At 42.3% G+C, this 24808-nt stretch overlaps 1 protein-coding gene across 2 annotated transcripts in view; it reads left to right on the forward strand.

Moving 5' to 3' along the window:
* LOC140190675 (hepatocyte nuclear factor 1-alpha-like) overlaps positions 1-24808 on the forward strand; it is a 222847-nt gene that overhangs the window by 60947 nt on the left and 137092 nt on the right. For both annotated transcript variants that reach the window (XM_072247446.1, XM_072247447.1), the window contains exon 4: positions 2774-3009. In XM_072247446.1, coding sequence (XP_072103547.1) covers positions 2774-3009 — 236 coding nt within the window. The remainder of the gene's footprint in view (positions 1-2773; positions 3010-24808) is intronic.

The raw sequence follows: 24808 nt of genomic DNA on the forward strand, positions 1-24808 counted from the left end.
TTGCTAAATGACATTTTGATAATTTATGATGTGAGTAAATGCTGCTGTGCAGTGTTTAATAGTTAAACCATGTCCACATGAACTTCCTTTAGAGGTACTTAACAGATTCTTCAAAATTTATAGTCAGTCGGTGGTTTGGCCACCAAGAGGTTAGAATCAATAGGATTAATAACCAACATCTGCCCATTGCTACATATTTGGACCGTTCACGCCCAAGATGTTTAGGGTTGATTTCGAGTCTAATCAAGTGGTGTTAAAGGTTTGATCGCCCATTGGAAAGGAGAATCAGTGAGGCAACACAATGAATTTTCCATCACCATCAAACTTTACACCACTTCTTTCAGGTCACGTGTAATGGCTTCACCTGCTCTAACTTTGCCGTGTCTAAGAGCTCCTCCAAGGATTGAGCCTTGGTTCCCTTACACTTCTCACATGCACACTGCCATCTGGTACCATCATCCAGGTGTATCCCAGGTTTCACCTACATTGACAAAAGCCAACTCTATTTGACTCTATTGATCCTTCCACTGAATGGTTAGGTTGCTTGTCCAATCTCCATTTGGGTGTCTTCTTCAATTAATATTAGAAAGACGATTCCCTGTCTTCAGTCCCTGCAGAAATTTCTTCCCTCACAAACAATTTTTTTTTTGAAAATCTATGGGACTTCAACAATACTGGCAATGCCAGAATTATTGTCCACCACTGAGGATGCAATTAAGAGTTAATGGCCGTGGTGCATCGGCGGTAACATGTAGGCCAGACTGTGTAAGGACAACAAATAACCCCTCTCTAAGCAGCAGTAATGAACTACAGGTGGGTTTTACAACAATCCGGTAACTTCATGGCCAGATTTATATTAATAGCTTTGCAATTCCTATTCCCATTCACCACGATTGGAACTTGAACTCGTATCTCTGTACCAAAGGACCTGACATTTAGGTGAGAGCAATAACTACTCTTGCCGCTGTACCTACTTCCCATAGCTTCCCTATATGATAGTCTCACACTATTGGCTGCTTCCTAGTCTGTGACCCCCTTCAGCCACACAGCCTTTCCAGATCTTTACACTTCCATTATAATCGGTTCACTTATTGGCAGATTTGCCTTTCACTTGCCCGACGCCGGCCCCCTAGGCCTAAGTTGACGTTAGTAGTAGTGCCTTTCACTGCCTGGACTGAGTTCCTCCCTAAATCTCTACTGCTTTCTCCTTCTATAAGATTCTCCTTTAGAACTTCCGTTCTTGGTCAAGTGCTTAGATTTTTCAATTCTAATATCTTCAAGTCATAGAACAGGCGTTCCCAACCTTTGTTTACACTATGCAGCCTTAAGCCTGATTTATGCTTCTGCGTTAACTCGACGCCGTAACCTACACAAGTGGCCTACGCGTGTTGTGAGCATTTATACTTGTGTGTTGGTGTGTCTGCATCGCTCTGCAATTCGCGCAGGTCACGCATGCGCGCACACCTGCCCGTGCAAGTCTTCATGGTCATGGTAGTCTTTCTCAGGGTAAACAAGAAGCAAGCGTCTTTGTTCGTAAAAGCGAAATGTGGCCTCCATAATTTCGGAGGTCTGTAAAGCTTTATGGAAAGCATTGCAACTAGAGTTCCTTCCCTGCCCTTCAGTCGCCCAATGGGAAGCTACTGCAGCGTAAGATGAAATGCGATGCTACCAAGTGGACCAATCACAGTTCTTACGGTCTGTGTTGCTGCGACACGTGGTTACATTTTGGGAGAGGTGCGCATCGCAGCAACGCAGGTTCTGACGTAGGGATCTGTGTCAGCTTTGCGTAGGGTTTGCGGCGACGCAGTACTTACGACGTTGTGTTGACGCAGAAGTATAAATCAGGCTTTACCAATAACCGAGGGGCCTGTGGAAGCCCTGTCATAGAGAGACACAACACGGAAAACAGGCCTTTTGGCCCACTGAGTCTGTACCGACAATTGACCACCCATTTATACCAATCCTATATTCATCCTATTTTTTAATATTCTCCCCTATTCTCATCATCTCCCCATAGATATTTCCTCTTGCTGACATACTGGGGGCAATTTTTCATTGGCTACCTATCCTACCAGCCTCCATGTGTTCGGCAGGTGGGAGGAAACCAGAGCGCCTGGTGGAAACCCACAAGGTCACAGAGAGAAGGTGCAATGTCCCCGCTCCGCAAGTTCTTGTCATGTGGCTCAACAGCAAATTTTGTTTGAGGATGCTGATGCTCCTGTGAAACAGCTTGTGACATTTCACTTCATTAAAGGTGCTATAAAATTGCACACTGTTGTTCTGCGTGAATAAGTGCACATGCATCTATACTCAGTAAACAACTGTCACAACAATTAATTGAGGTATGCTAATTTGCCTATGACTTACAGTAAATCTTTGAGATGATACAAGTTAAAAAAAAAAGATAATTCATCCACTGCACAATATTTCCTATAAATGTGAAATTGGTGGGTGTTTGGAATGCCCTGGCAGGGGTGGTGGTAGATACATTAGGGGCTTTTCAGAAGCTCATGGATAGGCACATGGATGATAGGAAAATGGAGGGCTATGTCAGAGGGAAGGGTTTGATTTATCTTAGAGCAGGTAAAAGGTTGGCACAACTTAGAGGTCCGAAGGGCCTGACCTGTGCTGTACTGTTCTATATTTTATGAAATAATCATAGGGATTTGATGACTAATGTTTTTTTCCAAAACAAAGTCACGTCATTTGCCTGAGAAAGCCTAATGTATACGGGTTTCTTGTCTCACACATATCTTATCCACGTTTATTGCAGAGCCGAATGCATACAGCGAGGGGTCTCACCGTCACAGGCCCATGGACTGGGCTCTAACCTTGTTACCGAGGTGCGGGTGTACAACTGGTTCGCGAATCGAAGGAAGGAAGAAGCCTTTCGGCACAAGTTGGCGATGGATGCGTATGGCACTCAGCAACCGCACGCAGTAACCCCCGTGACACTCCACAACAGCTCACCCCTGCCAACAAGTGCTTTATCGCCCACCAAACTACACGGTAAGGTTTGTTTCTGTTGTTCTGATTTTAATGTGCCGTTGTTTCAAATGTGCCGAGACTTGGCCATTGCATGCTCTCACGACATGGAGCCGTGTTTAATATACCCGATGTGGAACATAGAAACATAGAAAACCTACAGCACAATACAGGCCCTTCAGCCACAATGCTGTGCCGAACATGTACTTATTTTAGAAATTACTTAGGTTATCCATACCCTCTATTTTTCTAAGCTCCATATATCTATCCAAGAGTTTCTTAAAAGACCCTATTGTATCTGCAATAGTGAACGTTCAAGTTCTCTAAGATAAGACAGTGGATGTAAGCTAAAAAGCAAATGTTATGCTCACTTTCCAAGCAACTATTTGGTACACCAAAGAAGCAAAATATTGTGGATGCTGAATTTCTGAAATAGAAGCAGGAAGTGCTCGAAATGCTCCGCAAGCTTGGCAAATCCATGGACGGTGAAACATTTCAGCTTGATGACCTTTTCATGAGAACAGCCTGCGGTGTGCTTGCGGCATGCTCTGCAAGCATTCTGCCTTCTGTGCTTCAGTGCTTAAAAATCTGTATTAACTCCCCCTAAAAATGTGGTCTTCCAGCACAACAGCATCTTTATTCATTGATCACTGCCAAGCGGTTAGTGTTTCATCAGCAGCATTCCCAAAAGTTCTCAAGGGGTGGAATTAATTTCAAACTAATGTGACGTGAAAAAGTCCACAAAACCTCCACAGGCAACTTCACAGGGTTTTGCCTCCTGTTTTCCTCTTAAGATGACAGTTTAAGGTTGAAAGGACTCTATGCCCTGTGTTAATTGTCAGCACTGAACTCTTGTGTGAGCTACGTTAAAGGTCATGGACCAGTTCCTGGATGGAGACTTTATTAAAAGTTGGATACAGAGAAGTTGCATGCAAAAATGATGGCACGTCCATTAAAATTATTGTCCAATGGAATTTTAAAGTCAGGAATGAAACTGAAGAACCTTGACCTTAGTGTACAGTACTGTTGAAAAGGCTTAGGTACCTATATACGTATAGCTAGGATGCCAAAGACATTTCTACAGTACTGTAGTAATTTTATGCATTGCACTGTACTGCTGCTGCTAACAAAACAAACTTCATGATATATGTGAGTGATGATAAAATCGGACTCTGATATAGGTGATATAGGTCTCTATTGTTCGGCACGGACTAGAAGGGCTGAGATGGCCTGTTTCTGTGCTGTAATTGTTATATGGTTATTGTGGACTGATAGTGGGAAGGGGGCAGGGAGGGGAGAATCGTGGTTGAGAAAAGAGGAAGGGAGAGGGCAGGGAGCGGGAAGCACCGGAGAGACATTCAAATTACCTTGCTTAGTATCTCTGGGCTGGGGATGTCTACAATTGTGCCACCCTCCCGTGCCCCTGGCATTCCTTCTCTGCCCCCTGTCCCACACCTCTCCCATGGCACTCCACCCTCACCATTCCCAATATCCTTTGCTCCCACCAGATTTACAAACTCGCTCTGTGCTCTATGTTGACAAATACAGCACTGTGCAATAGTCTTAGGCACTCTACCAAATATATGTGCCCAAGACTTTTGCACAGAGCTGTAAGTGTGTCGAAAGTTGGCCATTAAAGGCTGGCACAGCTGCATGTTTCCAAGTTACCATTCCTCCTCCAGCTAAGGAGGAAAATAGTGACTCTGTCCTTTGTTTGACATTTATAGTTTCTCCAGAAGTGTTTGTGTTGGAGGAATAAAACCTTCATTCATCACCTCAAACAATTTCAGAATGCTTTTCAGCCAAGGGAATTTACAGCGAGAGCCACATTGCCCAAGCATCATCAATGAGATAGGAAGTCTGGTGACTAGTCTGTAGCCAGCCTACTCCCTTACCAGTGTTGACAAAAAAATCGGTATGTTAGTGACATTAGCATAAGTACTCGAAGTCCAAAGTACATTTATTTATTAAAGTATGTACACCATATAGAATCTTGAGATCTGCCTTCTTGCAGGCAGCCAGAAGCTGGAACAGGCCACGAGGCTGGACACTGGGTTAGACATCTCTGCGGTTCTTCACAATTGAACCATAGCGCTTTGTCAGTTCCTTTCAGACGGCATAGCAATGTGAAATATATGGCTTTAGAAGATCCATTTTCATGCCGCACCGCTGCTGTTCAGCAGCATAATAGGGCACTGTGCCCGGGTATACATTCTGTTCTATTTTTTCCGAAGTAACAGATCCGCAGACGGTGCTAAGTTAAGTCAATGGAATACGCATGCAACTCAGTGTGTTAATTTTCCATAGTGTCGTTTTTATACACATGGAAACTGAACTGAAGTTTATTTTTAAAGACCAACATGGGTGGCAGAGGGTAGGAAAATTGAGAATCTTCGTACTGGGCTGTAACCCAACCTTCCCTCAGCTTTCTAATAACAGCAATGCTTACTGCTCAAGGGGTAGCTAATCCATTACTGCTTTTCACTGCTGACAGGCTGCAGTGCATCAATTTAACAAACCAATTAATAGTTGTAATGCTTTTAAGGAGTTGATCAATTGTTCAAAGGTGTTGTCAGATGACTACTAAGGAAGTAATTAGGCCAGTAAGTCAAATAAAAATCAGCCTGTGTCTCAGTGAGAAGGGACAAAACAAGGTTGACGTACAAAAAGCCTACTGACACTTACAGAGGGGAGGAGGGCTTCCAGCTCTAATTGGATCAGCAGAAACCAAGCGGAACGGACGTTATTAACGTTCTGTTACCTGCCACTCAGATATGGAGTGGTTCAAAGTCAATTTGGAAGCTGCATAAGAATATGCAAAGTGGGGTTCTGTAACTGCGATCTGAAGTTTCTCAGAGACTACCTTACACACAGTGAATTGCTTTGACTCAGTTATCACTGTGTAATGTAGTAGCCATCCTGTGTATTATATGGTCCCACAAGCGGGAGCTAGATTTAGGGACCAGCTGATGTCTACTCAGTGGCCACTTTATTAGCTACCTCCTATACTCTTCTTCTCATCTTTTCAATATTTATTGCTTATGTGGTAAACCATATATATGTTGTAACTGGGTTAACTGTCTGAAGGTGCTTCAGCTCATCAACTATTATCTTTTTCTTTGGTACCTGCGCAGTTTGTTGCATTTGCACATTGGTCGTTTGTCCTGTTATGTGTGCTCTTTCATTGATTCATTTCTGGTTATTATTTTATTATAGTCATAGTCATACTTTATTGATCCCGGGGGAAATTGGTTGAATTAGATTAAATTAGATTATGAGGATAGTCAGTCCTCTTTTATTGTCATTTAATAATGCATGCATTAAGAAATGATACAATGTTTTTCCAGAATGATATCATGAAAACACATGACAAACCGACTTAAAAACTAACAAAAACCACATAATTATAACATATAGTTACAACAGTGCAAAGCAATACCGTAATTTGATAAGAACAGACCGTGGGCACGGTAAAAGTCTCAAAGTCTCTCGAAAGTCCCATCATCTCACTCAGACGGTGAACCTCCAGCGCCGCCAACTTGCCGACGCATCATCCTGGAAGCACCCGACCACAGTCCGACTCCGAGTCTGTCCGAAAACTCTGAGCCTCCGACCAGCTCTCCAACACGGAGCACCGAGCACCGTCTCTGCCGAGTGCTTTGACCCCAGCCCGGGCAACAGGCAGTAGGCAAAGCCGAGGATTTGGGGCCTTCCCCTCCGGAGATTCTCGATCGCACAGTAGCAGCGGCAGCAAAGCGGGCATTTCAGAAGTTTCACCAGGTGTTCCTCCGCGCTTCTCACAGCTGTCTCCCTAGTTAGCACATATCGATATCAATTCGGAACGGCCGCGCGTGCTGCATTGTGCCGTCATCTTCTCCTCCCTCCATACTCAATATGGATTTATTGAGTATGCTCATAAGACATACAGTGATGTATATGAATTTATAAATTAAATACATGACATACAAATTTGAACTTTGAATCTGGCTGTTCTTCTCTGACCTCTCTCATTAACAAGGCATTTTGCTCACTGGATATTTTTTTGTTTCTCGCTCCATTCTCTGTAAACTCTTCTGGGAACTGTTACACATGAAAATCCCAGGAGATCAGCAGTTTCTGAGATACTCAAACCACCCCATCTGGCACCAACAATCATTCCACGGTCAATGTAACTTCGATTTCATTTCTTTCCTATTCTGATGTTTGGTCTGAACAACAACTGAACTTCTCTTCTTGTAAAATTTAATGGTAATTGGCAGACCAACATAAGGTGCATTACCTCCACCTACTGATTTGGAGTGTGGATCAAAGGGACGGGAAGTATACCTGTTAAATTCTACCCCCCCCAAAAAAAATTCCTCAATTAATATCAAGAAGTCAAAAGCTTTTCTGAATATCAAATACACACTTACATATAGTACAATGGCAATGATATCTTAACAAACTTTCCACATTAAAACCTGTCTGTCCCAAAGAGCTCAATTTATCAATTAGATGTTTCCTTCGCACCTCATAGGAACTGCATTCAAACAACATATGCTGTATACGCTGCACTCACTACAAATGCCTGTATCAGCATGTTAGCTCTGAACGAGGACATTATTCAAACTAGTATGTCCAATACGTCAACATGAAAGTAGACGTCTTCCTTCCTGTCTTCCAGTTGAGTTCCCACCATCCTCTGAATTTCATAGAAATGCCATCCTTTCTTTTCCTTATCCTAACTTTGTTGCCACGGTGATCAAACAGATCATGACTTTCACCTCCCCTTTGTGCAGAGGCACATTTCATTTACATCTAATTCTCTTGACCATGTCTGCATATACTGAGTTGCTGCCACATGATTGGCTGATTAGATATTTAAAGCAATGAACAGGTGTATCTAATAAAGTGGCCACTTAGTGTATTTTGATGGTTTTGTTGGTAGGAATTTGTATCTGCCCCTCCGTGAAAAGCACTGTGTGATTGAGAGATCTGGTTGTAACGCAGCTTGGAGTGGACTTTTGATCTAAAGGGGAGATTGTCTCTTTTTGAGCCACTCAGCATTTAGCTGTGATGCATGGAAGTTTGTTTGGTGTTGTTGCAAGAGCTGTCAGGCAGAGTTAACTGAGGCATTCCGTTATCGACAGCAACCATTCTCAAACTAAACAGCAATGCCTGACGCAACAACATAGATGTGTCAGTTCTTAAAGGTACTCTCACACTCACTTTCCAACTTGCATCTCCTTTAAAAATCGTTCCACCCATCGGCTATCTGCATATAGTAAATGATAGATTACTGTTTGCAAACATGAATTAATACCCTTACTTAAAAGAGATAAACCCATGTAAATTTAATCAATACATGATTGCTCATTACTTTAGCCTCTTCTGCAAAGCTATATACTGTAAGTTATACTTAACATTTCTGCAATGACTATTGTAGGCACTGGCTATTCCAGTAAATCCTCCCTCCTTGTAGGTGTCTTGCATCCTTCACTGTAAACGTTGCAATTTTGCATTAATCTCTATCATTGAACATAAGTTCTATAAATCTAGGACTTTTTTCCTGTGCTGCACAATTTATATACATCTTAACTCAAACGTCATTGGAATTGGGCTTTTGATGTAGAAGTGAGATTGAGTCCTGAAGAAGAGACTCTGCCTGAAACACCGACTCTTTATTCATTTCCTGAGCTCCCCCAGCGTTGTGTGCATGTGTATGTGTGTAACTCAAACATCAAATGCCTCTAATTAATAACTACAGTAAACAGAACTTTGCAATGTTTTGGACTTCTCCTTAAACATATTGATAGCAGTCAGCTCCCAGATAACCTAGAAAATGAATCTCAAAGTAGTATATGGTGACATATGTACTTTGATAATAAATTTACTCAGAACTTTGAACTTTCAGCCTTCACTCACTACAGTCTGCCTTTCACCAAAGCAGGTCTATGGCTGACACCATCTCCCCTCTGGAACACGCACACAAAATGCTGGAAGAACTCAGCAGACCAGGCAGCATCTATGGAAAAGAGGAGAGTTGACATCTTGGGCCGAGACCCTTCATTGGTCAGAAACGTGAACTGTTTATTCATTGCCACAGATGCTGCCCGACCTGCATTTTGTGTGTGTTGCTTGAATTTCCAGCACCTGCAGATTTTTTTTCTTGTTTGTGACTCTTCTCTGGAATATTTGGACAGTGAAGGCACCTACGTTAGATTATTGTTTATTGACGACAGCTCCACCTTCAAAACTATAATTCAAAGCAAACTCATCTTCAAACTCCTAAACCTGGGCCTCAATGCCACCTCTTGCAATGAGATCTTTGACTTCTGGACCAAAAGGCCCCAATTGATAAGGGTAGGCGGCAGTGCCTCCGTCATGATTATTCTCAACACTGGCGCCCCACAGGTAGCATTCTCAGACTCCCTGTCTGCTCACTGTACATTCAAAACTGTGCGGCCAGAAATTACTTCAACCCCAGCTCCAAGTTTGCTGGATGATTCCACTGTGGTGAACTGTATCTGATAATGATGAATCAGAGTAGGAAGGAGATAGAGAGCCTATGACAATAATCTTTCCCTCAATGACATCAAAATAAAAAAGCTGGTCATCGATTTTAGGAAGGGGGGGAGAAGTAAAAATACCTCTGCTTTTGTCAACTGTGTTGAGTTTGAGAGGGTTGAAAGTTTCAAATTCCTCAGAGCGAACATCAGGAAGAGCTTGTCCTGGTCCAACCACGTAGATGCTGTGGCAAAGAAGTCCTCAGGAGGCGAAAGAAATTCGGCATGCTGCCTTTGACTCTCTCCAGTTTTTACCGATGCACCATAAAAACCATCCTATCCCAATGCATCAAAGATTCAGTGTGTAGGGTAATGTAATTGGGAGAAATGTACTGATAGTGATTTGGGGTTTCACTTTAAGAGGCTGGTCTGATGTGATGACGTTATTAAGTTAAAGCGTGCTTTTGTTGTGTCAGTTTTAGAGTTCAATAAAATGCCTTATGGGTTTCGTTAAACATAAAATGCCTCACTTCGTTTGATTTGTGGAAACCTACATTGGTGACCTCGACACGATAGGATGATTCCGAAGTTATTGAACCTGTCGGTGAACATTGCTTTGAAATTGCCGGAGATTTGGGAGCAAAATGCTGTTGCTCGGTTCGTACAAGCTGAGGCCCATTTCTCCCTGCGAGAAACCTCCATCGACACTGCCAACTATTTCTATGACTGTGAGACTGGTGAGTCTGCTTGAACACCCGTCTGAACATGATAAATACCGATTACTGAAAACTCACCTTTTACATACTTTTGGACTATTGGAGTCTGAGTGTGCCGAACAGTTTCTCTCCTTGCCCAGTCTCAGCAATGGTAAGCCTTTGGAGCTAATGGACCACATGCTGTCTCTCCTGGGTAAATCACCATTCTTGTTTTATTTTTGAAGAATGCTTCGTGCAGCAAATGCCTGATCGACTTTGCACAGTGCTCGCTAATGCCCCCGTGATGAACTATAGGGAGTTTGCTAAATTGTCTGATAGCCTACACTCAGCCAGGCAGCGATACATCGTTCCTCCTCCTTTCTCAAGCTCAATAAGCCTGGTCAGCAAGGCCCCAACATTCGGACGCTGGCATCTGTGAAACAGATGATGCCGAGTCTGTGCTTTTACCACGGTCGCTTTGGCAGGAACGCTAGGAAGTTCTGACTGCCTTGCAACTTCGAGAATGCCAGCGCATCGGGACGTCAGAGGTGCGTGAACACTGTGGGTTCCAGCTGCCAGGGTTGTCTACTGTTCAGTATGGACACCCTTTCAGGGCAACGTTTCCTGTGTGACACGGGTGCTCTGGTGAGTGTGCTGCCAGCATCGCCTTCTGATGAGAAGACGGAGCAATGAAACCTCACTGGAGATCGCCAACAGCAGCAAGATGCAGGCCTACGGGACACGACATGTGACATTCTGCTTCAGTGAGCGACGTTACACATGGGACTTCATCCTGGCTAGAGTGGCTAGACCTCCGCTCGCTGCAGAGTTCCTGTGTGCCCAAGGACTATTAGTTGATCTTGAGAACAGCTGGCTTGTGGATATCAAGGACTTTGGGTTGTTACCACAGTCACAAAACATGGCGCCAAGCACCACATTTCTACAACTGGCCCGTCAGTCCATGCCCGCGTGTAGACTGGACCCAGAAAAGCTGGCGACCACGAAGGCTGAGTTTGCCAACACGGAAAGACTCGGCATTGTACGCCAGTCGAATAGCACCTGGGCTTCACCCCTCCATTTGGTCCCTAAATCTGATTGTGGTTGCCGCCCACAGGGTGATTACCGATACCTTAACAAGGTCACCACCCACCATTGTTACCGGGACCCACACATTCCAGACATGTCAGCACTGTCTTGTCGGAAAGTTAATTTTTTTCAAAGTCGATCTGATTAAGGGCTACCATCATGTGCCTGTGTGCTCGGAGGACATTCCCAAAACAGCTGCGGTCACCCTGTTCGGCATTTTTTGAGATTCTGTGCACAGAAACTGGTTGCACCTAGGTTTGTTTGGCACAGCCTGAGAAAGGATGTGCGTGATTGGACTGCAGCTTGTGTGGAGTTGCACCGGGCAAAAACTAACCGTCATGTTCAGGCACCATTGTCACCTTGTCCTTGAGTGACAGTTTGACTATATCAATGTGGACCATGTTGGTCTTCTTCCCCTCCTGCAGTTTCACACACCTTCTTACCATGGTGGACTGTACCACGGACGTAAACGGGAGAAATGCACATAATTTACAACCACCAACATTGAATTGGGGTTTCACTTTAAGAGGCTGGTCTGATGTGATGACGTTATTATGTAAAATGTTTTTAGCGTGCTTTTGTTGTGTAGGTTTTGGAGCTTAGTGAAATGTGTTATGGGTTTCGATAAACATAAAATGCCTCATTTGATTTTATTTGTGGAAACCTACAGAAGTACATTTATTATCAAAATATGTATGCGGTATGCGACTCTGATACTTGTCTTCCCACAGGCAGCCACAAAACAATTAAGCACTGTGGAACCCGTTCAAAGAGTACATCAAACACCCAATGCGCAAAAAAAGAACAAATCGTACAAACGGCAAAAACAAGCAATAACACACAGAATATTAAACATTTCACTGCAGAGTCTTTGAAACAGTCTAGGAATGTTCAGTTCAATTCAACGTTACATTGTTCATTGTCTGCACACTGCAAAGCCAGTCCACGCTGATCAAAATTGCATGAAATACCAATTAAAATGGAGTAACTAGAAGCCAGAAACCTATATAACATAAACTCTAGAGCCTCTAAAAATCTAGTCAAATCCACAAACTGCACTGAACAAACTTTGCCCAAGACACAAGGCTCCTGCAACTTCTTGCAGCAGCAGAGCGTGAGATGGAGAGGGAGACCGGTTAAACACAGGCAGATGGCACTGAACACCCGCTTGCCTTCTGCTCTTGTCCTCATTGATTTTGATTTTGCTCAGTGCTTTAATAGGCGTGTTGGTCAAGAATTGGAGCCGATCATAGGTCTGCGCCCCGCCATTGGGCCGCACGTTTCGTTCCATCCTCGCTCTCAATGCACATCCAATTCCCTCGGAGACAGCAAAAACGCCTCAGTCGGCCCAAAAACACATGATCAAAATGTAAATTACAGGCTGCAATTGTGCACAGGTTGGTAGTAGAAGTATATTTCAAAGAAGAGGTAGTTTCATGAACTGCCTGCAGGACGCCGCTGTTAGTCGCGTTGGTCACTGGCACCAGCTTGGTATAGTAACTGCTTTGCCCATGACTGCAAGAAACTACTGAAAGATGGGGATACCCCTCAGCACATCACCTAAACCTGTTTCCCCTCCATGGAGTTCTCACTGCCTCAGTAACGCAGCCAGCACAAAGACCCCATCCACCCTTAGCATTCTCTGTTATCGTCCCTCCCATCATTCAGAAGTTACAGAATTCTGAAAGTGTGTACCACCAGGCTCAAGGACAGCCTCCATCCCACTGTTATCTGACTATTAAATATTTCCCACTATGATAAGATGAAGTCTTGACCTCGCGACCTACCTCATTAAGATCTTGCTTTGCACTTTATTGTGTGCAGTTTTGGTCCCCTAATCTGAGGAAAGATATTCTTGCCATAGAGGGAGTACAAAGAAGGTTCACCAGATTGATTCCTGGGATGGCAGGACTTTCATATGATGAAAGACTGGATCGACTAGGCTTATACTCTCTGGAATTTAGAAGATTGAGGGCGGATCTTATTGAAATGTATAAAACCCTAAAGGGGTTGGACAGGCTAGATGCAGCAAGATTGTTCCCGATGTTGGGGAAATCCAGAACGAGGGGTCACAGTTTGAGGATAAAGGGGAAGCCTTTTAGGACCGAGATTAGGAAAAACTTCTTCACACAGGGAGTGGTGAATCTGTGGAATTCTCTGCCACAGGGAACAGTTGAGGCCAGTTCATTGGCTATATTTAAGAGGGAGTTAGATATGGCCCTTGTGGCTAAAGGGATCGAGGGGTATGGAGGGAAGGCAGGTACAGGGTTCTGAGTTGGATGATCAGCCATGATCGTACTGAATGGTGGTGCAGGCTTGAAGGGCCGAATGGCCTACTCCTGCACCTATTTTCTATGTTTCTTTGTAACCGTAGCAGTATATTCTGCTACCTCAACGCACTGTTGTAATGGATTGATCTGTATGAATAATAATAAAAAAACAATTTACTAGTTTAAATCACTCTTAATCTCATCTGTCACTTGTGTTATGAACTGACTAACAATGAACTAAATAACAGTAATAATAATGAACAGCTACTTCCATTGGGCAAGAGATACAGGAGCCTTAAGTCCCAAACCACCAGGCTCAGGGACAGTTATTACCCGACAACCATCAGTCCCCTGAACCAGTGTGGATAACTTCACTCACCTCAATGCAGAAATGACTCCACAACCTTTTGACTTGCTTTCAAGGACTCTGCAAACTCACGAGCTCAGTATTATTTACTTTTTTTAATTATTTGCATGATTTGCCTTCTTTTGTGCAAAAGTTATTTGTTAGATTTTGTTTTTGTATAGTTCTTCATAAGTTCTGTTGTATTTATTTATTTTTCTGTGTATGCCTGCAAGAAAATGAATCTCAAGCTAGTATATGGTGACATAGCCGTACTTTAATGGTAAATTTACTTTGCACTTTGAGTTGTTCTCAGACGAAAGTTTCGTGTGCAAACTTGCACAGCCCATGTCTAAGTTGTAGTGAGATTAAAACAACGCCACTTAATCAGAGTGATTCCACCCTGTCTAAATCTTAATTATTGATGTACACTGATTGCCAATAAATTGGTCATTTGAACACCTCTGTCATATTTGCCTTCACCACCCCAGGCAGTGTATTCCAAGCACAGGACTAACATTTTTCTAGCTCTCATTACGTGATCCCTGAAGCATTCTTTCTCATAGACGTTGGGAAAAATTCGGAATAAGGCCGAGGGGCTTCAGCAGAACCAGGTGAATCAATAAAAATCAGTAAAGGTTGTCATGCTTGCCTTTCCCCTCCTCCTCTCTCGGAATTTGTAGCAAATAATATTCAATAGCCCTGAATATGAAAGATGGTGAAGTTTTGGAAAGGGTGCAGAGGAGATTTACCAGGGTGCTTCTGGTTTAAGATGGCACTGGTGATACTCAGTGACTACTTACTGCTGGCAAAAACCAAAATAAAGGAAAGTACTATCTCCCTTATTAATAACACTTTATTAATAATGATCAATGCTGACAATGGAGAGGTAAGCAAAGGATAGTTGAGGCAAGCGGAGGTGAGCAGTGGCAGAGACAGAGGCACAGGTGAGGGATGGTTGTGGCAAGTGGAGGTGGAGTTAAGATCAAAACAGAGTCAAGGCCGAGCTTGTGGCGTCTCTGAGAGCGAGGAAAGTCCCGATGTCGAACCGATTTAAGCACTGGGCTGAACTGGAAAGGTTGGGTACAGGCGAAATTGTGGTCTAGGCCGCAGAGCAGTCCGAGAGCAAGGACCGACCTGATGTTTGGACAATTTGAACATGGGCCAGAATGAAAAGGTCAGGGTGGTGGGACTGGAGGCGAGGCGAGGGCCGATTCTGCCTGCTTCTACCCGCTGCTCCGAGACACTTATTCAGCTCTACGCTGAAATGCAGTGGTGCCTGGCTTCGCATCTGTGGTCTCGCAACCTTTACTCGGCTTTGCGGTAAACTGTGGCTGTTGCCTGCTTCAGCTGTGGTGATGTCTGGCTTAGTGCTTTTCGTAAAACTCCAGTTCCAAATGCATTTTGCTTACTTTTATTGTTCCCACAATTTGTTCTTTTCTCTCTGCGCATCGGGTGTTTGACACTCTTCTGTTTTTAATGGGCTCTTTTGAAGTTTCTTTGTTTTGTGGCTCCTCGTAAGGTGACAAATCTCAAGGTTGTATAATCTCTACACTCCTTGATAATAAATGTACTATAAATGTACTTTCTGCCTGGATTAGAGAGCATGTCATGAACAAAGGTTAGAGTCAGAGTTTTTCTCTGGACTGAAGGAGGATGAGAGATGACTTGATAGAGGCGTACAAGATGATAAGAGACATAGACTGAGTAGGTAGCCAAAGGCTTTTTTCCAGGGCAGGAATGGCTGATACTGGGTGGGGGGGTTATAATTTTAAGGCGATTGTTGGAAAGTGTGGGGAGGTGGTCAGAGGTAATATTTTACACTGAGAGTGATAGGTGTGTGGAACACCCTGCTGGGGTGGTGGTAGAGTCAGATACATTAGGGAAGTTTAAGAAGACTCTTAGGTAGGCATAAGGATGATAAAAACAATGGAGGGGAAATAGTTAGGTTGATTTTATAGTAGGTTAAATGTTTGGCAAATCATTGTGGGCTGAGGACCTGTGCTGTGCTATAGTGTTCTACGTTCTTTTTAACTTGTTGGAATCACTGAACTGCTGTTCTTCTTGACTGCGTGTGTTTTCCGTTGTTGTGTTAATGTCTAAATTAGTATTGTCATTCTGTTGAGATTACTTTAAATTGAAAGCGTATTTGCTCCATTTTCATTATTGGTTCCATTTGGTAATCGATAATTGCATCTCACTGTCTGCACAGCAGCTAACACTTCAGTGCACAATAATATCACAGGTCAAATGTAATCTTACCTAGCAATGTCTAAAGACTTTGTATGCATTTGTTTACAATTAATCTTTCAGACAATATTTACGTAATCCAATAAAGAAAAATCATGGCGGCACATTGGTGTGCTTAGTAGATCTAGTTCCTCACAGCACCAGGGACCCAGGTTTGATGTTGTCTTTGTGGAGTTTATGTATTCTCTTTGTGATACCACAGGACTCCTTTGGGAGCTGCCACTTTTCTTCCACATTCCAATAACATGTAAGTTGGAAAATTAATTGACCACTATGGATTGCCTTTCGTATGTAGGAGAGTAGCAGAAGTTGAGGGCAAGTAATGGGAACGTAGCAAGAATGGAGACTGGAATTTATGTTGTATTGGCGTAAATGGGTGATTGATGGAATACAGGATGTGGTGCGCCGAAGTGCTTGTTTCTGTAAAACTGTGACTACAGTTGTACAGAGCCTTTCTGAACTTTGTGATATTCCAATTGTTTTACAGCTAATGCAGTGCATTTTGACTATTACAAGGAAAGCGTTATATGATAGATTTGAACAATGCAGCACTGCTCTTTGGATTGTCATACAGCACCGAGGTCTAATTTGCCAGTTAATCTTTCTGAGAGACATTATTTAATCATATTGATATCTGATGAGATATAGAAGGGATATAAATTCTTGCCAAGACATTACAGGCACCGTTGACCTCGAACAAGTCATTTCCAACTCAATTACCATCCTAAAATACTGAAGTAAAATGTAATAGCTGAATAACTTGAAGGATGCCAGGAATCCTCCATCAGTTTTCAGCCTTCTTATAATGGAATGTTTTTGCTCAGTGTAATTACCTTGGAAACTCATTAGAACTCAGATGTGATGACTCATTGATCTCTCTGGTGCTCTTTCCTCCCACCTTGAGGCATTCACTGAGTTCTGTTCAGGTCACCATCTGATACCTTGGTCAACAGTGTTAGGAAGATACCAAAGTCAAACTCAGTTGTTATGTTTTGTAACTCCAAAACAGAAAACTAATTAAAATAAAAACATGGAACCAAGAATAACGTGTCTTGGCTTCATTTTTACTTTAGGAAATCGCGCACATATAATGTGGTGGCGTGATGACGTATGCCATTTGCGTACTTTTATATATAATATGAACAAGAATGCTTAATCAAACAATATAATTACAATATTAAATACACAATGCTCCTATCTGCTTAGCATAAACTCCAACTCAATATAGAATGCATCTCAACTTAGATGCATACAGTATCTATACTGTATACAGTATACTATATAATGCAACTACAATATAGACATCCACAGCATTGTAACTTTTAAGTTGCCTCATTCAGCCCTAAAGATTTAATCACTATGGAGGATTTCTTACTCCTGTGGGATTACCCCTTTCCTGATAAGGGGGATAACTCTTGCTTGGCAGGGTGTGAAACAATCTGAGGTTCTGGGACCTCCTCTGTGGTCATTGTAGGAGTTGACTCTTGGACTGTAGAAGTGGTTCTGACAGCTCCGGCCATCTTTCTTCTTTATCAATTGACTTTGCTCTCCTCAACTGATCAATCTGTCATCTCCAGATGTTATCAGAAGCAATCTCCACTGTGTAGGAGAGCCGTCTAGTTCTGTCCTTAATCTTTCTGAGTACACACTTTTGATCACCTCTGTAGTCCCTCGTCAGGAGTGAAACATTGAACCTCCTTATTTGAGGAGCCTTCAATTTGTCTCAGCTGTTTGTCCTGCACACTCCTTATGAGATTGGGATTGAGGAGATCCAAGCATGAATGCAAGGGATGACCCAGGAACAGTATAGCTGGTGATTTGTTGGTTGTGGAGTGAGTTACATTGCGATATGAAAGGAGGAAATTGGTGAGCTTCTGATACAGTTTTCTGCTGACATCGCTTGTAGTGAATTCTTTGGACTCTGGACAAAACTTCCTGGACAGACAGTAGTGATGTTTGGTTTAAAAAATTCACATGTTGCGTCATGCTCTGAGCCCATAATCTTCTAATCTTTGTAACATTGTCTTGAGATCTTGTAGCTGTTTCTTGTCATCCTTACTGGTAATAATGTAGTTAGGTAACACTGAGGACTTGGGCAGTCTTGCAGCATTTGGCCCATAGCTTTCTGTCGGAGTGCAGGTGCAGACTCGACTCCAGAATTAAACCTATTATAGTGACAAAGCCCTTTGTGTGTGCTTATGGTGAGAAATATTTGGACTCTTTTCTATCTCCATCTGTAGGTAGGCCTCAGCTAAGTCCACTTTACTGAAGTGTTTCCCTCTAGAAAGGTTTGCAATGATATCCACTATCCTGGGCAGAGGGTATTGGTCTCCTTTTAATATCTGGTTGATGGTGATCTTAATATCAGTACAGATCCAGACAGATCCCATCCTTTTTGACTACTTGGGACCACTGGCTCCACTCAACCTTGGAAAGAGTTAATTCAGCCTCCATATGATCTAGCTCACTGGCTGCTTTATCATGAAATTCTGAAGAACTGGAGGGGTTTTGTAAAATTTGGGTGCGGCATTTTAATTTAACTCTGTTTTAATCTTGATATGTTTGAGTTTTCCAATGCCATCCCTGAACACTGTTGTGGCATCATCCAGTGCATTTCTTAATTGACTTTATTGTAGGGGGATGTGGTATGCAAATTGTGAATGGATCTCCAATTATAGTTGTTTCAGCCACTCACATCCCCACAATGCTGGCCTTCATGCTTTTACCACACACAAGCCCAATGTGGCTCGTTGGTTGTTGTATTTGGCATAGGAGTCATTCCCATAGGAGTTATCTTTTCTCCAGTATAAATTTTTAGTTGGATATCTGCAGGCTTCAGTTCAGTATCTTTGAAATGCCTTTCAAACTCATTTTGTATAATGAGTGAAACAACCCAGCCAGTGTCCAATTCCATTTGAATTAATTTGCCTTACACTTTTGGTGTAAGCTATATTGCTTGTCTATTGTTAATTTTCACACTGTAAATCTCAGGGCTATTCAGTCCTGTGTCACTCTCATCACTATCAGGTTTTTCATCAACAGTGTGCAGATTAGTGCTTCTTTTTGAAGCTACAACTTGACTTTTTATCTTTTTCTCTTCCCTGTACAGTCCATTTATTTTTGTCTGCCCAACATGCTCCTTGTATGTGTCTGACTTTGTTGTATTTTTCCACTGTTTTTCAAGATTCTGTAAATTAAACAATTTCTCAGTGCATCATTAAACCCATCACAGAATTGACAATGCTCAGACAATTTTTTAAATTCAGTCACTTACACTGAAATGGACTCCCCTTCTTTTGATTCCACTAATGATACCTTAAGTATTCACAATCAACAATGATTCTGGTTCTAAAAGTTCCTGCATCACTTCCACAATATCAGCAAAGTTCATTTCGGCTGGTTTGGTTGGTGGAGTCAAATTTTTCAACAAACTATATGCCTTTAAACCCAATGCGCTCAACAAAACTGGCACTCGCTTCTCGTCAGCTATTCCATTTGCTTTAAAATATAGGTCAGTTCACTCAGTATACATATTCCAGTTATCTTCTGTACAATCCAAATGCTTCTATCTTTCCAATGTAGCCAGCCATTTCTGATTTTTAAAAAAATTATGATTATTGTCACCTAGTAGTCACTGTTTATGAACACATAAATTTGTCCTTTTCCTGCCTTTTTTTAAACCCGACCATTTCTTGCAGCGCTTTTTTAAAAAACGACTGGTTTGCTGGCTTCAACAGGTAGGTAGTCACCTTAGGTTCGTTTAAAACTTCAAAATTGCTTTGTAAATACAAAGTGTTAAACTAATTAAAATAAAACACAGAGCTAGGAATAACATATCTTAGTTTTGTTTTTACTTTAGCGGGAATTGCACGTATGAGGTGGTGGTGTGATGATGTATGTCATTCACGTACTTTTACATATAACCTGTAATGAATTATTTAAATGAACTAGAATGCTTAATCAAATGATATATTTATGATATTACTCAAATATTACTGAAATATTAAATACATAACATGAGTGTTCTTATCTGGTGGCCAGAGATAAGTTTCCTCTAGGGCAGGAGGTCACAACCTGGTGTCCACAGACCCCTTGCTTAATGGTATTGGTCCATGGCCTAAAAAACTTTGGGAACCCCTGCTCCAGGGGTACATTGGACATTCTTCCTGGATTAGAATCAAAATCAGAATCAGGTTTATTATCACTGACATATGTTGTGAAATTTGTTGCTTCTTGACAGCAATACATTGTGATACATAAAAAAACTAAAAGTTGTAATAAGAAATATTTAAAAAGTCATGCAAGCAGAAAGCAAGAGGTAGTGTTCATGGATGGTTCATAAATCTGATGGCGGAGGGGAAGAAACTGTTCCTAAAACTTTGAGTGTGCATCTTCAGGCTCCTGTACCTCCTCCCTGATGGTAATAATGGGAAGAGGGCAGTCCTGAGTGGTGAAGACCTGAGTAATGGATGGCGCCTTTTCGAGGCATCGCCTTTTGAAGATGTCCCTGATGTTGGGGAGACTAGTGACCATGATGGACCTGGCTCAGTTTACAACTCTCTGCAGCTTTTTTCAATCCTGTGCACTGGTGCCTCCATTTCAGACGGTGATATAACCAGCAGGAATGCTCTCCATGGTACAAATGTAGAAATTTGCTAGTGTCCTTAGTGACAAACCAAATCTCCTGAAACTCCTAATGAAATATAGCTGCTGGCATGCCTTCTTCCTAATTGCATCAATATATTGGGCCCAGGAGAGATCTTCAGAGATCTGTGAAACCTTACGTGACTTACCCTCCATGCCAAAAACGGAAACCTGATTGTAGTTCCCTGCCCCTCTGCTCAGAATTAAACTAAAGGACCTCTCAGGTCTGTATGGCTGATAATTCCCTGAAGCTTCTTACACTGAAATTTCATATGCTTACATTAATATTTCCTGAGATTCCCATCAGCAAAGAATGAAACATAGAAACCACATGTAAAATTAAATGAAATCAAGATAAGTGATCAGGATGCTAAGAAAGCATGATTAAAATTCAGTCTTTGTCTTAATTGAGTCACAAGCTATTAAACTGTAGGTTATACACATTTGGTTTTGAGCCCATAAATTATTTGACTATATCATATGCTGTTTTAGATGTAAAATGAACAAAGTGAACACCTGTCCTTGCTGACATTTGCGCACTCACACACACACACTCTTGGTACTGACCGTCTGTTTTGCATTTTGGCAAAGGCTATGATTATACGCAGGAAGGATCAGGTGGATTTTTGCAAGGTGGAAACTGGGTCCCTTACCTCAACTGAGGATGCCCACACAAATGGAATGCCTCCCCTCTGCACCTCAACCTCAGCCCTAAGTAACAAGTGAATCTTGATGTGTAGGAATGGCAACCAAAACAGTAACAGATTTTCTCTCTCATTCTCTGTCCTGTCTTTCTCTCTCTCTCTCTCTCTCTCTCTCTCTCTCTCTCTCTCTCTCTTGTATTTTTTCACTCCTAATCTATTTCTTATTGCCAATCCCACCTCTCTGTCTCTTCCCTGCTCGCTCCCTCCTTCAAACAAAAGAAAATCTGCAGATGCTGGAAATCCAAACCAACACACACGAAATGCTGAAGGAGCTCAGCAGGCCAGGCAGCATCTATGGGAAAAAGTACCAAAGTGTCGACTGTACTTTCTTCCACTCTCTCCTTCTTTCTTTCCCCAACCCCAACCCCCTCTCTATGACTTTCTTTTTCTCCCAGCCTTCACCTCCAGTCTCTCTTTCTCTTCTCCCAACCCCCTTCTTTTTGTTTCCTCTCTGACCTCATCTACCTCCTTTGAACTCCTCTTTCTATTTCTGCTCTCTGACCCCATCTTTCTTTCTTTTTCTCTGACATCCTCTCCCACCCACCCCCATCAGTTTCTTTGATCATTTTCTCACACTTGAACACCATCACTTTCTTACTCTGACCTTCTCACACTCCCTGTCAACCCTGATCTTTCTGTTCACACTACCCCCTCTTTCTCCTCTGTAAATCCTGTCTCTCTTCCCCATTAAATTTTTTCTCTCCCTCCTGAACTCCCGCTCCTCCTTGAAGCTTTCTTTCTTCCTTCCTGACTTTCCTTCCTCTCTGACACTCTCAGTCCACAACCCTCTCCTTCTCCACTTGGCCCTCCTCTCTCTTCCCTATTTTTAATTGCATCCCCATCAACTCTTTCCCACCCAGCCCATGACTCCCCCCTGCTCCTTTGACCCATTGAGCCTGTCCTGTATTCAATGAGGTCATGGCTGATCCAACTTTCCTCAGTCCACTTTTACTACCATCTCCTCGGAAACCTTTTCAATGACCAATCTATCTCACCTGCGAATATAATCAACGACTCAGCCTCCACAGCTTTCAGCAGCAAGGAACTCCAAGACTCACCACCCTGTGCGGGATGAAACCCCTTCTCGTCCCAGGGTCAAATTAACTCCCACATATTCTTCTGACCCTAGATTCTCCAATGAGGAGAAATATCCTCCCAGTAATTGTCCTGCAAGCTTCCTAAGAATCATATACATTTCTTCTTTTCAAATCTTTTTATTGTTATACAGGAAAATGAAGTAACAACACTTACAATGCCTCAAAAAAGACTATCTTAAAAGAGTAAACTAATAAGCAGAAAAGTGAGAGAAAAAAAAAGAACCCATTAGGTGTACAACCCTGGAGCCATGCGTCATACAAAAAACTTTGAAAGGTAAACATCAAACCGCCAGCAAGTAAAGAAAATATACTAAGAAACTTACAATTAGATCGTGGAAAAATTATATCAATTAACTAAAATGATAATAACGAGCAAATGAGCCCCATCTTTTCTCAAAATCAAATAAAGGTTCAAAGCTCCGACTTCTAATTTTCTCCAAACTAAGACATAGCATCACTTGAGAGAACCATTGTGACAAAGTGGGAGCTGATGTATCCTTCCACTTCAACAAAATGGCCCTCCTAGCTATCAATACATATACATTTCAATGAGTTCACTTCTCATTCAAATGTATTCAAGTGGTATAGAACCAATCTGTCAAGCCTTTCCTCAAAAGTCAAACCCTCCATATCTGTGATCACTGGAGTAACTGTTTCCTGACCTGCCTTTACTGACAATATATTACAATTTAAACAGGGCGATGAAAACTGCACATGATACTCTAGAAATGCTTTGTATAGCTCTATTAAAACTTCCTTATTTTTATATTCTAACCCCCTTGAAATAAAAATTAGCCTTCCTGCTGTATCTGTTTGCCAGGTCTCAGTGTTTCATGAATTAGGACCCAGCCACCATATCTCTTAGCACTACAATTTTCTGCCATCTTTTTCTACCAAATAAAATTCAGCATTATTATTCTTCCTGAACCACACCACATCTCCAACCTATTTCATTTAGCAATTTTTTGTCCTCTCACCAACCTGTTGATGTCTCTTTGTAAACCATATCCTCTTCACAGCTTGCCTTCCCACCTACTTTCCTCTCACCTTCAGTACTAGCAACAGTGCAGCAAACAACCAGCTGGAGGAACTCAGTGGCTCGAGCAGCATCTTTGAAGGGACAGGAATTGTCGATGTTTATGATCAGAGCTGTGCATCGGGACAGTTTCTTCCCCACAGATGCAGCTTGATCCACTGACATCCTCTGTCAGATTGTTTATCGGTGCAAATTCCAGCATCTATATCTCTTGAGTCTCCATTTGGCGACAGTGCTTTTCTAAATCATCACCGTGATGTCAGCACTGATCTCTTTGGTCACAGGCTGTCAACCTGACAATGACCCTCTTATTCCTCCTCGCTGCTTCTTGCCAGTTAGCAGAGTAACTGGATCTCCTATCCATGCCAATACCGTGGAGTCTTCTGAAGCATCTTCTCCAGCTCTTGGGGGAGAGCACGTTGCGGTTAGCAAAGTGGACTCTCAGTGGCAGTGACCCAGGTTCAATTAGTCTGCTCTCCCTGTGACTGTGTGGATTTCCTCTCGAGGCCCCGGTTCCTCAAACATTCCAAAGACACACGGAGTTGTGGGCGTGCTACGTTGGTGCTGGAAGCGTGGCAAACTTGTGAACCGTCCAGGACAGCCCCCATTGATTTGATTTAACACAAGTGATGCGTTTCACTCTCTGCTCCAATGCATATGTGACAAATAAAGCTAATCTCTTCTCTCTTTAAAGTTTAAGTATATTACATCTGCTAATTCCCCCTCTGGGTGACACTTGCACAAAGGGAACAATTCAATTTGTTAGATATGGTTATCACTTCATGAAGATAAGCTGACTGCTTAATCAGGTTATGTCTTTCAAATGTGCAATTCCTCCATTATAATTGATTCTAATATTTATTACAATAAAGGACATTAGGTTAACAGGTCTGTAGGTCCTTTTCTGAATAAGAGCATTGCATTGTCTGTTTTCTATCCAACGGTTCCTCTCCATGCTTCCACTATCTCTGTCATCATTTCCTTTACTATCCCAGAGCACAGACCATTAAGCCAGGGGATTTATCAACCTTTAACCACTTGAATTTACCTATTAATAAGTCTCTAGTTAGTGCAATAGCATTCTGGTATTTGTAGTATGCTCCACCATAAAGATTGGTACAAAGTACGCTTTACTCCTCTGTCATTTCCTTGTACCCCTTAACTACCCAGCCACGTTCTCATACGGTCTTTGTCCATTTTGACCTCATTTTTA

The sequence above is a fragment of the Mobula birostris genome, chromosome 31, assembly GCF_030028105.1.
Source record: "Mobula birostris isolate sMobBir1 chromosome 31, sMobBir1.hap1, whole genome shotgun sequence".
NCBI lineage: Eukaryota > Metazoa > Chordata > Chondrichthyes > Myliobatiformes > Myliobatidae > Mobula > Mobula birostris.